Source organism: Saccoglossus kowalevskii, chromosome 20, assembly GCF_978046115.1.
Source record: "Saccoglossus kowalevskii chromosome 20, keSacKowa6.1, whole genome shotgun sequence".
Classification (NCBI taxonomy): domain Eukaryota; kingdom Metazoa; phylum Hemichordata; class Enteropneusta; family Harrimaniidae; genus Saccoglossus; species Saccoglossus kowalevskii.
The window spans coordinates 14,148,169-14,166,143 of record NC_140660.1 but is presented as its reverse complement, the minus strand read 5'-3'; the positions used below and the strand labels follow the sequence as shown (position 1 = coordinate 14,166,143).

Genomic DNA, 17,975 nt, shown 5'->3' with positions numbered 1-17,975 from the left:
CATGGAATGCTCATAAATCACATTGATAGTGAGAAATTCCTTGTATTCCTTGAATATAGCTTATGAATTTAATTTTATAAAAAAGTCAAAAACATCAACAAAGGTAACTACGCTCGAGTGCAAGTATAGATTAAACAAACGACAGCTTGGCGCGCATCCCTGTCGGTGACGTGATTGTTCAACTCAGCAAATCCCACCCACAACTAAACCTTCTGTTTATTACTTTCTTCCATTCCATTATCTTGATGTATGACTTATTCCAATCTGGTTTGTTTGTTAAAACAGATTGTTAATCGGAGGTGATTAAAATATGTTGATTTTGAACAGTGGTTTCCGTTTTATTCAAGTTTTGTTCTGTGTTAATTTTTGCATTGTGTTGTTGTGTTAAAACCAACAAGGACAATAGAATGATGGTCTAGTGGCAGACATCCTGTGTGTATCCATAAGGAAATGGAATAGTGCTGGTTGGCAACTCACTGGCAATTGGCTTGGCAGGGTCCATAGCATTGGGAAAATCTTAGGATTTTTTTGAGGTCTGGGAAGTCTTTGAGTTGTCTTTAAATTACAGGAAAAATAAAAAAATCTTTGAAAAGTCTTTAAATTTCATAGTTATTAATTCATGTTAGAAAGGCCCGTTTTCTCCAGGAACTATCATATCCTCAAAACTTTGATGAGCTTTGGTGATGATGTTGGCCTGAATTAAGGGTAAAAATGTCTTGGGGGGGGGGGGGGATGCAAGACAGTTTTGGAAAACGTCTGGAAAAATCTTTGAAATCATTTGGCTCTTGGTGCTCTGGACCCTGCATGGGAAAATCTCCGCTTCTTATTATATTCACATTGGCTTGAATAAATTATTGCAAAAAGTACTTAGATTAAATATTTTGTTCTAATGTTTCAGATGAGTAGGAAGAAGAAAAAGAAATTAGCTCTGGTTAAAATATGCAGAGTGAACACAAGTCTCTACCGATTGCGAGTAAGCCAACTGCACATCAGGATAGGCCACCACGATTTCTAAGGAAGCCAAAAGCAGAGGCACCCAATCCTCCTCAGAGTGGATGCTTTGCTAAATTGCTTGAAAAGCTGAAAGTCAAGTTTCCATCAGCTACGGCGTAAGTATGTCTTCCACCCCGCTCAGAGGAGTAGAAATAAAACGACCACCCTGAAAATCTGGATGTTCACATGAAAGTGTCGTCCAATTAAACTTTTTGCCAATAGACACAGAGTTAGAAGGCTTTTGTTTGTACTTCGAGCTCATAAGGCCCTCCAGTACTCTCAAAATAAACATACAATGTAGCTGCTAAAGTGAAAACAGGATCAAATTTTGATATATCATACTACCCGGGTATTATACATCTGTCACCGCAACGCCGTAAGTTACAGCGTGCCGTAATTTTGCTGTATTTTACAGGGTATTTTCATCCTACCATATTAGGAGACACGAATTCCAAATATGGAATGATTACTCGCAAGCGTCTTCTAATTATATAAACAAACATGGCTGCCCCCAGGGTTTGACCAGACCCCACGCAAAGAAGTTCGCTAAATCTGTTCTAAACATTTGTATTCCTGGGAGGAAAAGATGTATAATAATAAGGTTAATACTAGGATACTGTAAAGTATGCATTCAGACAGCACGCGCTAGAAACCACATCCGCTGCGCGTTGGTTGATACTTCCGCTGTACTTTTTAAAGTAAAATTGGGAGGAAAAGATGTATAATAATAAGGATATCGCAATGTATGCACTCAGTCAGTATGCTGTTGCTGCGTGTCGGTTGATACTTCCCCTGTATTGTCTTCGTGCATACTTTTTCGGTATCCTCATAATAACCTCATATTATAGGACAATGCAGACTTCATCAGTTTGGGTTAAAATATTTGCATAATAATTCATGAGTTCATTATCTCGAGTTCGGGGCTAATTTTGATACGTTTTGGAAATCTTATCAATCAATATAAAATGTGTCATTTAATATCTTGATTCTCAAATGATAATTTTAAAGTAGTTAGGAACAACGTCAAAAGTTCGATGTCGAATAAAAAAATTATTTTCTTTAGTTTGGGGGTGGGGGGTTTGACCTCAAAAAGTTTCTATCCAATCATGGACAAAAATAACATAAAATGTGCGTCAAATGAACTGCTATGCCATACAACTGTTCGATTTTCAATTTGTATTTAATGGTGAATGTAGTCTGACGCCATGATCAATATTTATCAATTAAGTTTCAGTGGGGGGTAGGGGTGTTTGGGGAAAAAACTAAAGGAATTAAGTTTTTTATCCTACATTGAACTTTTTGTTCAACATGTCATGTGACAATGACAATGTTGATGTAAGTTATACTATGTTTGTTTTCAGTGAGGAACTAAGCCCATACATTAAAAAAGTGCGACAGTCACATGGCGGCTCTATGTGCGGTTTACACATGGCTACAATCATACAGGAAGTGACCCATCTAATGAGCAGTGCTGAGGTACGCAGAAGAAGCAGGATGCCTGGCAGTGGTATCACAAACCAGATTAAACCGGTGAGTTTCAATCGTATTATCGAAATTATTTTATAAAGGTCACACTTCCTGAAACTGTCATTTTGTCTTGTGTGTAGCCATTATTGAAGGTCACACATCCTGGTACTTTTATTGGCTCTTTTACATAAAGGTCACACATCCTGGTACTTTTATTGGTTCTTTTACATAAAGGTCACACATCCTGGTACTTTTATTGGTTCCTTTTCTTAAAGGTAACACATTCTGGTACTTTTATTGGTGCTTTTACATAATGGTCACACATGCTGGTGCTTTTATTGGTTCCTTTACATAAAGGTCACACATCCTCGTACTTTTATTGGTTCTTTTACATAAAGGTCACACATCCTGGCACTTTTATTTGTTCTTTTACATTAAGGTCACACATCCTGGCACTTTTATTGGTTCCTTTACATAAAAGTCACACATCCTGGCACTTTTATTGGGTTCTTTACATAAAGGTCACACATCCTCGCACTTTTATTGGTTCTTTAACATAAAGGTCACACATCCTGGTACTTTTATTGGTTCCTTTACATAAAGGTCACACATCCTGGCACTTTTATTGGTTCTTTAACATAAAGGTCACACATCCTGGTACTTTTATTGGTTTTTTAACATAAAGGTCACACATCCTGGTACTTTTATTGGTTCCTTTACTTAAAGGTCACACATCCTGGCACTTTTATTGGTTCCTTTACATAAAGGTCACACATCCTGGTACTTTTATTGGTTCTTTAACATAAAGGTCACACATCCTGGTACTTTTATTGGTTCCTTTACTTAAAGGTCACACATCCTGGCACTTTTATTGGTTCTTTTACATAAAGGTCACACATCCTGGCATTTTTATTGGTTCCTTACATAAAGGTCACACATTCTGGTACTTTTATTGGTTCCTTTACACAATGATTACACATCCCGATACTTCCATTGGTTCACACTTGTGCACCTGAAGATCACGTATCTCAATACTTCCATCAGTACTTTTATTGGTTTCTTTGTGTCAAGGTCACATTTTGGCTCTTTCATTTGTTCTCTAAAGGCTGCACATTTCCATTGTCGTAAAATTTGTTTCTTCAACATTTCTGTTGTCTGAAAATATATCCATTGCCAGGTAGTCTGATACAGGACAGTTATTCAAACATATATTGTGACCTTCAACTGTTGACCTTTTGATCTGACTTCTGAACTTTACCTTTTGACCTTTGAATGTCAATTGTCACGAAATATATAGGTGCATAATTGTTTGCCATAATCTAAACATTTTGATCAAGCCCTGTCGCCATTTCGACATTATGTCCAATATTAACAATAAAGATTAAACTTTCAAAATGTAGCACTAAAATTTGAGTGGGAAAATTTATTGTATTTTGATTATTTTAATATATTGTTTATTTGCAAATGATTTGCTTTTGTGTTTGCATGTGATGGTAACTTTAAGCGGTCACTGAAAGCCTCGTGGTTGTTGCATCAGACTCATGGCAGGTAGACCCAAGTTCAAATCCTACCTTAGGCTGAACATCAAAAAGGTCGACCCCTACCCTGGGTGAGTGTGCCACAGACTCAATTCCACTGGTCAGATTCATTCACTAACGAATGCGACTTTGGGGGAACCTCTGTTAAGGTCCACAGGTGCTTGTGTTTGACCAAGCCTGGTTGACGCCAGGATAGCGCATTAAAATTGCCATTTGATAGGAAGATGGCCACACAGCCCTGTCATGTAGTCCCAAACATGAATATGACTTCTGTGGAAAAATGCACTGTGTGTCAGCACTAGCATTTGCAATTTGTTCATACAAAAAAAAAGTCAGGAGAACAACAGTGACACTCAGTCCGGAACTGTCGCTTGGCACAAAAAAAAAATTAAAAAAAACACAATTGTTGCACAGCTCAGGTTTAAATTTCATACATGGGACCCACACCTCTGTAGTAACTTTAAACACCACAGTTTTTGCACACCTCGGGTTTGAATTCCATACAACAAACAAAATATGGTGTGACAACTGCTTCACTTTAATAAATGATTTTGCATTTCTATGATAGAACAATGTGGAATACAGAGAGGAAGAATGTCCTATATGTATTGGTAGTTTACGCGAACAGAAGACCAGGACTTTAGACTGTGGACACGTATTTCATGACCAGGTCAGTTTTTCATTGGTTAATAAAAATCCCATATACTGTGGAATACTTTATTTTCGCTGGAATTAATTTTCGCTGAAAAGGCTTTTTGGGCGTTCTTTGTGGAATTTATTTTCACTGATTTTTGGATGAGTTGAATGTGAAATATAGGAAAAAAATTTCACGGAATCATCCCTTCAGCGAAAATAGCGAAAATAAATTCCAAGCGAAAATAAAGTATTCTACAGTATTTCTTAAATGTGTCCCAGACAATTCTGTACATATCAATTACATAGCTACTGTCTGGGTTGTCCCATTTTTCACCCTCTTACGGCTGTAGTGTAGTTTATCATATCACAGATTGTCTTTCATTGATCTGTTGAAATATCATGTGATTGTATATGCCTTACTTGTGAACATGACTACTTTTTTGGGTGTCCCAACCAGGTCATTTTTCACCCTCTTACGGCTGTAGTGTAGTTTATCATATCACAGATTGTCTTTCATTGATCTGTTGAAATATCATGTGATCGTATATGCCTTACTTGTGAACATGACTACTTTTTTGGGTGTCCCAACCAGGTCATTTTTCACCCTCTTACGGCTGTAGTGTAGTTTATCATATCACAGATTGTCTTTCATTGATCTGTTGAAATATCATGTGATCGTATATGCCTTACTTGTGAACATGACTACTTTTTTGGGTGTCCCAACCAGGTAATTTTTCACCCTCTTACGGCTGTAGTGTAGTTTATCATATCACAGATTGTCTTTCATTGATCTGTTGAAATATCATGTGATCGTATATGCCTTACTTGTGAACATGACTACTTTCTTGGGTGTCCCAACCAGGTCATTTTTCACCCTCTTTCGGCTGTAGTGCAGTTTATCATATCACAGATTGTCTTTCATTGATCTGATAAAATACTATGTGATGGTATATGCCTTACTTGTGAACATAACTACTTTCTTGGGTGTCCCAAGCAGCTGGCTTGTTCATAGCAACCTCAACTCAGAAAATGAAACCAGTCATTGTAAATTACATTGTGTGTTTGATATCATGCTGTGGTAAAATTGTAATTGCACCTATGAGAAATATGATGAGTTCTTTATGGACTTTATGGCTTTTGCAGCCCTCTGTCGTGCAGCTTACATGTCCTAGCAAGCTCGGGCACCTCTGCACACGACCTCTAGTCCATAAGAATATTCACATGCTAGTTGGCAAAAATGTAAGCATTCTATATGACGTTGCATTGTATTGTGGGTAAAAATTAAACACATTACGTTACAGTGCATTGTTGGTTCTTGTGTATCTGTTCCTTGTTGGTAGTGAGACAAAGATATTATAATGATGTTGATTATGTATGGCGATCTTCTTATGAGATAGTGTAAAGTACAAACTTAGGCTATGTTCAGCATAACCTTAAAGTGCAGTGACAGTCTCGCAGTGTGTATTGAATTTCACGTAAACAATAGGTGATTTTCCGTACAATTGCAAGATCTCGCGAGATGCATGAAAGACGCGCGTCGAACGTCTGCCGCAAAAATCGAACAATTTGATTTTGAACTCGAATTTCTTTATTTCGTAGCTCACATCGACCGGCCGATCTTCGACAAAGGAATATTGCTTCCGAATACCCTTATTTAATCGAAATTGCCTATCATCAAATGTGGACAGCACATTATTAAGCATGGAAATGTCCCCCCAAAATACTTTCGCGTGTGTCGAATCCCACGCGATGTTTGACGCCACTACGACGCTATGACCTTTGTTTGTCCTGTTTTTACGTTCGATTTCACTCATAACGCGTGATTCTCGCAGTGAACGGAAAATGGTCTATCGCATATGTTGCTATAAGTCCTATATTGAACACAACATGGGATGGAGTCCACATTGTTCCTCTGCATGTATAATATTACAAAATGATCCTTGGCTATCATCGAGCAAAAAAATCTCAGGCTGGATTTTAAGGGAGCCATACAACTTATTTTTTGCCCCAAATAGCTGTCCACTGTTTTAAGTATTTTATTTAGTCAGGACAATGGTCCTATGGTTCTCATTATTTGGCAAGGGATGAGAAGAGGACAATGGTCATATGGTTCTTATTATTTAGCAAGGGATGAGAAGAGAACAATGGTCCCATGGTTCTCATTATTTAGCAAGGGATGAGGAGAGGACAATGGTACTATGGTTCTCATTATTTAGAAAGGGACGAGGAGAGGACAATGGTACTATGGTTCTCATTATTTAGAAAGGGACGAGGAGAGGACAATGGTCCTATGGTTCTCATTATTTAGCAAGGGATGAGGAGAGGACAATGGTCCTATGGTTCTCATTATTTAGCAAGGGATGAGAAGAGAACAATGGTCATATGGTTCTCATTATTTAGCAAGGGATGAGGAGAGGACAATGGTCATATGGTTCTCATTATTTAGCAAGGGATGAGGAGAGGACAATGGTCATATGGTTCTCATTATTTAGCAAGGGATGAGGAGAGGACAATGGTCCTATGGTTCTCATTATTTAGCAAGGGATGAGGAGAGGACAATGGTCCTATGGTTCTCATTATTTGGCAAGGGATGAGGAGAAGACAATGGTCCTATGGTTCTCATTATTTGGCAAGGGATGAGGAGAGGACAATGGTCATATGGTTCTCATTATTTAGCAAGGGATGAGGAAAGGACAATGGTCCGATGGTTCTCATTATTTAGCAAAGGATGAGTAGAGGACAGTGGTACTATGGTTCTCATTTATTATCAAGGGATGAGAAGAGGACAATGGTCCTATGGTTCTCATTATTTAGCAAGGGATGAGGAGAGGACAATGGTCATATGGTTCTCATTATTTAGCAAGGGATGAGGAGAGGACAATGGTCCTATGGTTCTCATTATTTAGCAAGGGATGAGGAGAGGACAATGGTCATATGGTTCTCATTTATTATCAAGGGATGAGAAGAGGACAATGGTCCTATGGTTCTCATTATTTAGCAAGGGATGAGGAGAGAACAATGGTCATATGGTTCTCATTATTTAGGAAGGGATGAGGAGAGAACAATGGTCATATGGTTCTCATTATTTAGCAAGGGATGAGGAGAGGACAATGGTCCTATGGTTCTCATTATTTGGCAAGGGATGAGGAGAGGACAATGGTCCTATGGTTCTCATTATTTGGCAAGGGATGAGGAGAGGACAATGGTCATATGGTTCTCATTATTTAGCAAGGGATGAGGAGAGGACAATGGTCCTATGGTTCTCATTATTTGGCAATGGATGAGGAGAGGACAATGGTCATATGGTTCTCATTATTTAGCAAGGGATGAGGAGAGGACAATGGTCCTATGGTTCTCATTATTTGGCAAGGGATGAGGAGAGGACAATGGTCATATGGTTCTCATTATTTAGCAAGGGATGAGGAGAGGACAATGGTCCTATGGTTCTCATTATTTAGCAAGGGATGAGGAGAGGACAATGGTCCTATGGTTCTCATTATTTGGCAAGGGATGAGGAGAGGACAATGGTCCTATGGTTCTCATTATTTGGCAAGGGATGAGGAGAGGACAATGGTCCTATGGTTCTCATTATTTGGCAAGGGATGAGGAGAGGACAATGGTCATATGGTTCTCATTATTTGGCAAGGGATGAGGAGAGGACAATGGTCATATGGTTCTCATTATTTGGCAAGGGATGAGGAGAGGACAATGGTCCTATGGTTCTCATTATTTGGCAAGGGATGAGGAGAGGACAATGGTCATATGGTTCTCATTATTTAGCAAGGGATGAGGAGAGGACAATGGTCCTATGGTTCTCATTATTTGGCAAGGGATGAGGAGAGGACAATGGTCATATGGTTCTCATTATTTAGCAAGGGATGAGGAGAGGACAATGGTCCTATGGTTCTCATTATTTAGCAAGGGATGAGGAGAGGACAATGGTCCTATGGTTCTCATTATTTGGCAAGGGATGAGGAGAGGACAATGGTCCTATGGTTCTCATTATTTGGCAAGGGATGAGGAGAGGACAATGGTCATATGGTTCTCATTATTTAGCAAGGGATGAGGAGAGGACAATGGTCCTATGGTTCTCATTATTTAGCAAAGGATGAGTAGAGGACAGTGGTACTATGGTTCTCATTATTTGGCAAGGGATGAGGAGAGGACAGTGGTCCTATGGTTCTCATTATTTAGCAAGGGATGAGGAGAGGACAATGGTCATATGGTTCTCATTATTTAGCAAGGGATGAGGAGAGGACAATGGTCCTATGGTTCTCATTATTTAGAAAGGAATGAGGAGAGGACAATGGTCATATGGTTCTCATTATTTAGCAAGGGATGAGGAGAGGATAATGGTCCTATGGTTCTCATTATTTGGCAAGGGATGAGGAGAGGACAATGGTCATATGGTTTTCATTATTTGGCAAGGGATGAGGAGAGGACAATGGTCATATGGTTCTCATTATTTGGCAAGGGATGAGGAGAGGACAATGGTCATATGGTTCTCATTATTTAGCAAAGGATGAGGAGAGGACAATGGTCCTATAGTTCTCATTATTTGGCAAGGGATGAGGAGAGGACAATGGTCCTATGGTTCTCATTATTTGGCAAGGGATGAGGAGAGGACAATGGTCCTATGGTTCTCATTATTTGGCAAGGGATGAGGAGAGGACAATGGTCATATGGTTCTCATTATTTAGCAAGGGATGAGGAGAGGACAATGGTCCTATGGTTCTCATTATTTAGCAAAGGATGAGTAGAGGACAGTGGTACTATGGTTCTCATTATTTGGCAAGGGATGAGGAGAGGACAGTGGTCCTATGGTTCTCATTATTTAGCAAGGGATGAGGAGAGGACAATGGTCATATGGTTCTCATTATTTAGCAAGGGATGAGGAGAGGACAATGGTCCTATGGTTCTCATTATTTAGAAAGGAATGAGGAGAGGACAATGGTCATATGGTTCTCATTATTTAGCAAGGGATGAGGAGAGGATAATGGTCCTATGGTTCTCATTATTTGGCAAGGGATGAGGAGAGGACAATGGTCATATGGTTTTCATTATTTGGCAAGGGATGAGGAGAGGACAATGGTCATATGGTTCTCATTATTTGGCAAGGGATGAGGAGAGGACAATGGTCATATGGTTCTCATTATTTAGCAAAGGATGAGGAGAGGACAATGGTCCTATGGTTCTCATTATTTGGCAAGGGATGAGGAGAGGACAATGGTCCTATGGTTCTCATTATTTAGCAAGGGATGAGGAGAGGACAATGGTCATATGGTTCTCATTATTTAGCAAGGGATGAGGAGAGGACAATGGTCCTATGGTTCTCATTATTTGGCAAGGGATGAGGAGAGGACAATGGTCATATGGTTCTCATTATTTAGGAAGGGATGAGGAGAGAACAATGGTCATATGGTTCTCATTATTTATCAAGGGATGAGGAGAGGACAATGGTCCTATGGTTCTCATTATTTGGCAAGGGATGAGGAGAGGACAATGGTCCTATGGTTCTCATTATTTGGCAAGGGATGAGGAGAGGACAATGGTCATATGGTTCTCATTATTTAGCAAGGGATGAGGAGAGGACAATGGTCCGATGGTTCTCATTATTTAGCAAAGGATGAGTAGAGGACAGTGGTACTATGGTTCTCATTTATTATCAAGGGATGAGAAGAGGACAATGGTCCTATGGTTCTCATTATTTAGCAAGGGATGAGGAGAGGACAATGGTCCTATGGTTCTCATTATTTGGCAAGGGATGAGGAGAGGACAATGGTCCTATGGTTCTCATTATTTGGCAAGGGATGAGGAGAGGACAATGGTCATATGGTTCTCATTATTTAGCAAGGGATGAGGAGAGGACAATGGTCATATGGTTCTCATTATTTGGCAAGGGATGAGAAGAGGATAGTGGTTCTATATTTTAAAATGAGAAACATCATTATATGCATGGTTCACATACATTATTTAAAATTTAAATTTCTTTTCTCGTATGTTTTTGCAGTGTATATGTAAATGGGTTCTTCAGAAAGATAGAATATGTCCAATATGTAGAAGACTGACACTACTGCCTGAAGAGTTTCCCGCACTATGTTGAACAAGCCTGGTTATCTAGTGTATGTGCCAGCAGGATATGTCTATATATACATGTATGCCTTCTGGTAACACTTGACTTTCCAATTTGTAGAGAACTGACCTGAAGAGTTTCCTGCACCACTATGCTGAACCAGCCTGTTTTATTCAGTGTATATGTTGACAGAATATGTCCTTCTGGTAACCCTTGAAAGCTGCGACTTTCCAATTTGTAGAGAACTGACCTGAAGAGTTTCCTGCACCACTGGATCTCAAATTTCATGTGCAGAGTGTTAAAGCCAGACCTCTGCTCTGCTTTAAGAATGCAGAAACTCTCTTCAGGTCAGTTCTCCACAAATCGGAAAGTCGCAGCTTTCAAGGGTTACCAGAAGGACATATCCTTGCTCCCCTTTAACGCTATATACATGTAGGCCTTCTGGAATACTGGATTTGACTGTCAATGCGCAGCTACTTCCTACCTGCACCCTTACAGCTAACATTCTGACCAATCAGTGAACAGTCCATTTGTTGACAAGTTTTTTCGACATATTAAATTATGCTATGACACATTCTGGAGGTCATTTATTTCTTTTGTAAAATATAGATACTTAATTATACTCAAATTATAATAAGAAGCTTGTTATTGAATTATTGTCAAATTTTTACTTTAATCAGGTAGTTTAAATTGGGGGCTATTCGATCATGAAAACGCAAGTCGTTCAATTTCTAGGTAACGGTTAATTTTGTATTGTGTGAATCCTGTTTGTAATAAGGAGCTATGCAAAACTCGTACCATACTCAAAACAGACAAGAGTGAATTGTACATGTGATTGAAAAAAAAACAGGCAACATACAAAGTGTAAATGCAAACTAAGCTAATATACAAGGAGTTTTAACAAAATTTTGTCTTAAGAAACTATTCAAAAATATCAGCAAAAAATGTTGTATCTGCCACTTGAACTCATAACATTGGTAAGCCAGTAGAATGCCAGGTTCTGAATGAACTGTTTATTCACATTTGTGTGTTATGGCAATCTTAAAAAAACACTTTCGAAAATAAAATATATTTCAAGAAAAAAAATTAAAACTAAAGAATATGAAAAGCATTGTTTATTGGTATATATAAAAATATTATTTTATTAACATACTATGTATTTGTTAATTCCATCCAATATATTCACTCTTTTTTGTATGTTTCATTAAACTCATTAATTGAAAAAGAAATTGAATTGTTGTTTGCTTGCTTGATTATGAAATTTGAAGGAATGTGTGGGATATGTTCATTTAGCTTCCCAGGTTGAGGGCTTCACACCCGTAATCGTCTGGCCCTTGGCAGTGAAATCAAAAGTACATAATGCTCACTTCACAGGTTCAAGGCATGTTTGGAATATCACACAGGAAGCAGGGATGGAATGATTTTTGTTCAAAGGTTCTCTGCATTATCCCTTAAACTTAACCTTACTCTGTCCCACAACTTAACCTTGGTTTTCCCTGATTTTACCTTGATTTTATTATGTCCACTACATTACCCCTACTTTATCAATTACTTTACCCCTACTTTGTCCACGACTTTACCCCTACTTTGTCCACTACTTTACCCCTACTTTGTCCCTACTTTGTCCACTACCTTACCCCTACTTTGTCCATTACTTCACCCCTACTTTGTCCACTACTTCACCCCTACTTTGTCCACTACTTTACCCCTACTTTGTCCACTACTTTGTCCACTACTTTGTCCATTACTTTACCCCTACTTTGTCCACTACTTTGTCCACTACTTTGTCCATTACTTTGTCCATTACTTTACCCCTACTTTACCCCTACTTTACCCCTACTTTGCCCACTACTTTACCCCTACTTTGTCCATTACGTTACCCCTACTTTGTCCATTACGTTACCCCTACTTTGTCCATTACTTTACCCCTACTTTGTCCACTACTTTACCCCTACTTTGTCCATTACTTTACCCCTACTTTGTCCACTACTTTACCCCTACTTTGTCCACTACTTTGCCCACTACTTTGTCCACTACTTTACCCCTATTTTGTCCACTTCTTTACCCCTACTTTGTCCACTTCTTTACCCCTACTTTGTCCACTACTTTGTCCATTATTTTGTCCATTACTTGACCCCTACTTTGTCCACTACTTTGTCCATTACTTTATCCCTACTTTGTCCACTACTTTACCCCTACTTTGCCCACTACATTACCCCTACTTTCTCCACTACTTTATCCCTACCTTGTCCATTACTTGACCCCTACTTTGTCCTCTACTTTACCCCTACTTTGTCCTCTACTTTGTCCTCTACTTTGCCCACTACTTTGCCCACTACTTTGCCCACTACTTTGCCCACTACTTTGCCCACTACTTTGTCCACTACTTTGCCCACTACTTTGTCTACTAATTTGTCCACTACTTAATTCCTACTTTGTCCACTTCTTTACCCCTACTTTGTCCACTACTTTATCCCTACTTTGTCCACTTCTTTACCCCAACTTTGTCCTCTAACTTACCCCTACTTTGTCCATTACTTAATTCCTACTTTGTTCACTACTTAATTCCTACTTTGTCCTCTACCTTACCCCTACTTTGTCCATTACTTAATTCCTACTTTGTCCACTACTTGACCCCTACTTTCTCCTCTACTTTACCCCTACTTTGTCCACTACTTAATCCCTACTTTGCCCACTACCTTACCCCTACTTTGTCCACTACTTGACCCCTTACTTTGTTCACTACTTTGTCCACTACTTTACCCCTACTTTATCAATTACTTTACCCCTACATTGTACACTACTTTACCTGTACATTGTCCACTGCTTTACCCCTACTTTGTCCATTACTTCACCCCTACTTTGTCCACTACTTCACCCCTACTTTGTCCACTACTTTACCCCTACTTTGTCCACTACTTTGTCCATTACTTTACCCCTACTTTGTCCACTACTTTGTCCACTACTTTGTCCATTACTTTACCCCTACTTTGTCCATTACTTTACCCCTACTTTGTCCATTATGTTACCCCTACTTTGTCCATTACTTTACCCCTACTTTGTCCACTACTTTACCCCTACTTTGTCCATTACTTTACCCCTACTTTGTCCATTACTTTACCCCTACTTTGTCCACTACTTTACCCCTACTTTGTCCACTACTTTACCCCTACTTTACCCCTACTTTGTCCACTACTTTGTCCATTACTTTACCCCTACTTTGCCCACTACTTTGTCCACTACTTTACCCCTACTTTGTCCACTTCTTTACCCCTACTTTGTCCACTACTTTGTCCATTACTTGACCCCTACTTTGTCCACTACTTTGTCCATTACTTTATCCCTACTTTGTCCACTACTTTACCCCTACTTTGCCCACTACGTTACCCCTACTTTCTCCACTACTTTATCCCTACTTTGTCCACTACTTGACCCCTACTTTGTCCACTACTTGACCCCTACGTTGTCCTCTACTTTACCCCTACTTTGCCCACTACTTTATCCCTACTTTGCCCACTACTTTGCCCACTACTTTGTCTACTAATTTGTCCACTACTTAATTCCTACTTTGTCCACTTCTTTACCCCTACTTTGTCCACTACTTTATCCCTACTTTGTCCACTTCTTTACCCCAACTTTGTCCTCTACCTTACCCCTACTTTGTCCATTACTTAATTCCTACTTTGTTCACTACTTAATTCCTACTTTGTCCTCTACTTTACCCCTACTTTGTCCATTACTTTACCCTTACTTTGTACTCTACCTTACCCCTACTTTATCCATTACTTAATTCCTACTTTGTCCACTACTTGACCCCTACTTTGTCCATTACTTTACCCCTACTTTGTCCTCTACCTTACCCCTACTTTGTCCATTACTTAATCCCTACTTTGTCCACTACTTTACCCCTACTTTATCAATTACTTTACCCCTACATTGTACACTACTTTACCCGTACATTGTCCACTGCTTTACCCCTACTTTGCCCACTACCTTACCCCTACTTTGTCCTCTACCTTACCCCAACTTTGTCCACTACTTAACCCGTACTTTGTCCACTACTTTACCCCTACTTTATCAATTACTTTACCCCTAAATTGTACACTACTTTACCCCTACATTGTCCACTACTTTACCCCTACTTTGTCCACTACTTTACCCCTACTTTGTCCACTACTTTGTCCATTACGTTACCCCTACTTTGTCCACTACTTTACCCCTACTTTATCAATTACTTTACCCCTACTTTATCAATTACTTTACCCCTACATTGTGCACTACTTTACCCCTACTTTGTCCACTACTTTACCCCTACTTTGTCCACTACTTTACCCCTACTTTGTCCACTACTTTACCCCTACTTTGTCCACTACTTTGTCCATTACGTTACCCCTACTTTGTCCACTACTTTACCCCTACTTTATCAATTACTTTACCCCAACATTGTCCACTACTTTACCCCTACTTTGTCCACTACTTTACCCCTACTTTGTCACTACTTTACCCCAACTTTGTCCACTACTTGACCCCTACTTTGTCACTACTTTACCCCTACTTTGTCCACTACTTTACCCCTACTTTGTCCACTACTTGACCCCTACTTTGTCCACTACTTTGTCCATTACGTTACCCCTACTTTGTCCACTACTTTGTCTATTACTTTACCCCTACTTTGTCCACTACTTCACCCCTACTTTGTCCACTACTTTACCCCTACTTTGTCCACTACTTTGTCCATTACTTTACCCCTACTTTGTCCACTACTTTGTCCATTACTTTACCCCTACTTTACCCATACTTTGTCCACTACTTTACCCCTACTTTGTCCATTACGTTACCCCTACTTTGTCCACTACTTTACCCCTACTTTGTCCACTACTTTACCCCTACTTTGTCCATTACGTTACTCCTACTTTGTCCATTACGTTACCCCTACTTTGTCCATTACTTTACCCCTACTTTGTCCACTACTTTACCCCTACTTTGTCCATTACTTTACCCCTACTTTGTCCACTACTTTGTCCATTACTTTACCCCTACTTTGCCCACTACTTTACCCCTACTTTGTCCACTACTTTGTCCACTACTTTGTCCATTACTTTACCCCAACTTTGTCCACTACTTTACCCCTACTTTGTCCACTTCTTTACCCCTACTTTGTCCACTTCTTTACCCCTACTTTGTCCAGTACTTTACCCCTACTTTTTCCACTACTTTACCCCTACTTTGTTCATTACTTTACCCCTACTTTGCCCACTACTTTGTCCACTACTTTACCCCTACATTGTCACTACTTTACCCCTACTTTGTCCACTACTTTACCCCTACTTTCTCCACTACTTTATCCCTACTTTGTCCATTACTTGACCCCTACTTTGTCCACTACTTTACCCCTACTTTGTCCATTACTTTACCCCTACTTTGTCCACTACTTTACCCCTACTTTGTCCACTACTTTACCCCTACTTTACCCCTACTTTGCCCACTACTTTGTCCACTACTTTACCCCTACATTGTCACTACTTTACCCCTACTTTGTCCACTACTTTACCCCTACTTTCTCCACTACTTTATCCCTACTTTGTCCATTACTTGACCCCTACTTTGTCCTCTACTTTACCCCTACTTTGTCCACTACTTTACCCCTACTTTGTCCATTACCTTACCCCTACATTGTCCATTACTTTATCCCTACTTTGTCCATTACTTTATCCCTACTTTGCCCACTACTTTACCCCTACTTTGCCCACTACTTTGCCCACTACTTTGTCCACTACTTTGTCCACTACTTTACCCCTACTTTGTCCACTACTTTACCCCTACTTTGTCCACTACTTTGTACCTACTTTGTCCACTACCTTACCCCTACTTTGTCCACTACCTTACCCCTACTTTGTCCATTACTTCACCCCTACTTTGTCCACTACTTCACCCCTACTTTGTCCACTACTTTACCCCTACTTTGTCCACTACTTTGTCCATTACTTTACCCCTACTTTGTCCACTACTTTGTCCATTACTTTACCCCTACTTTACCCCTACTTTGTCCACTACTTTACCCCTACTTTGTCCATTACGTTACCCCTACTTTGTCCATTACGTTACCCCTACTTTGTCCATTACTTTACCCCTACTTTGTCCACTACTTTACCCCTACTTTGTCCATTACTTTACCCCTACTTTGTTCACTACTTTACCCCTACTTTGTCCACTACTTTACCCCTACTTTACCCCTACTTTGTCCACTACTTTGTCCATTACTTTACCCCTACTTTGCCCACTACTTTGTCCACTACTTTACCCCTACTTTGTCCACTTCTTTACCCCTACTTTGTCCACTACTTTGTCCATTACTTTGTCCATTACTTGACCCCTACTTTGTCCACTACTTTGTCCACTACTTTGTCCATTACTTTATCCCTACTTTGTCCACTACTTTACCCCTACTTTGCCCACTACGTTACCCCTACTTTCTCCACTACTTTATCCTTACTTTGTCCATTACTTGACCCCTACTTTGTCCTCTACTTTACCCCTACTTTGTCCTCTACTTTACCCCTACTTTGCCCACTAATTTACCCCTACTTTGCCCACTACTTTGCCCACTACTTTGCCCACTACTTTGCCCACTACTTTGTCCACTAATTTGTCCACTACTTAATTCCTACTTTGTCCACTTCTTTACCCCTACTTTGTCCACTACTTTATCCCTACTTTGTCCAATTCTTTACCCCAACTTTGTCCTCTATCTTACCCCTACTTTGTCCATTACTTAATTCCTACTTTGTTCACTACTTAATTCCTACTTTGTCCTCTACTTTACCCCTACTTTGTCCATTACTTTACCCTTACTTTGTACTCTACCTTACCCCTACTTTGTCCATTACTTAATTCCTACTTTGTCCACTACTTGACCCCTACTTTGTCCATTACTTTACCCCTACTTTGTCCTCTACCTTACCCCTACTTTGTCCATTACTTAATCCCTACTTTGTCCACTACTTGACCCCTACTTTCTCCTCTACTTTACCCCTACTTTGTCCACTACTTAATCCCTACTTTGCCCACTACCTTACCCCTACTTTGTCCACTACTTGACCCCTTACTTTGTTCACTACTTTGTCCACTACTTTACCCCTACTTTATCAATTACTTTACCCCTACATTGTACACTACTTTACCCGTACATTGTCCACTGCTTTACCCTTACTTTGCCCACTACCTTACCCCTACTTTGTCCTCTACCTTACCCCAACTTTGTCCACTAC

General features: G+C 39.7%; 2 protein-coding genes across 2 annotated transcripts in view; both read left to right on the top strand.

The window, feature by feature from the left end:
* The window catches only part of LOC102805928 (uncharacterized), a 33,295-nt gene extending 32,194 nt beyond the window's left edge, over positions 1-1,101 (top strand). The window contains exon 12 of the mRNA XM_085494388.1: positions 899-1,101. Coding sequence (XP_085350514.1) covers positions 899-1,015 — 117 coding nt within the window. The 3' untranslated portion in view covers positions 1,016-1,101. The remainder of the gene's footprint in view (positions 1-898) is intronic.
* Positions 1,102-2,301: 1,200 nt separating this feature from the next.
* On the top strand, positions 2,302-10,737 carry LOC146730032 (E3 ubiquitin-protein ligase DZIP3-like). The gene is made up of 3 exons (XM_085494387.1): positions 2,302-2,523; positions 4,567-4,668; positions 10,645-10,737. The coding sequence occupies exons 1-3, from the start codon at positions 2,302-2,304 to the stop codon at positions 10,735-10,737; spliced, it is 417 nt and encodes a 138-aa protein (XP_085350513.1).
* The last annotated feature ends 7,238 nt before the right edge of the window (positions 10,738-17,975 follow it).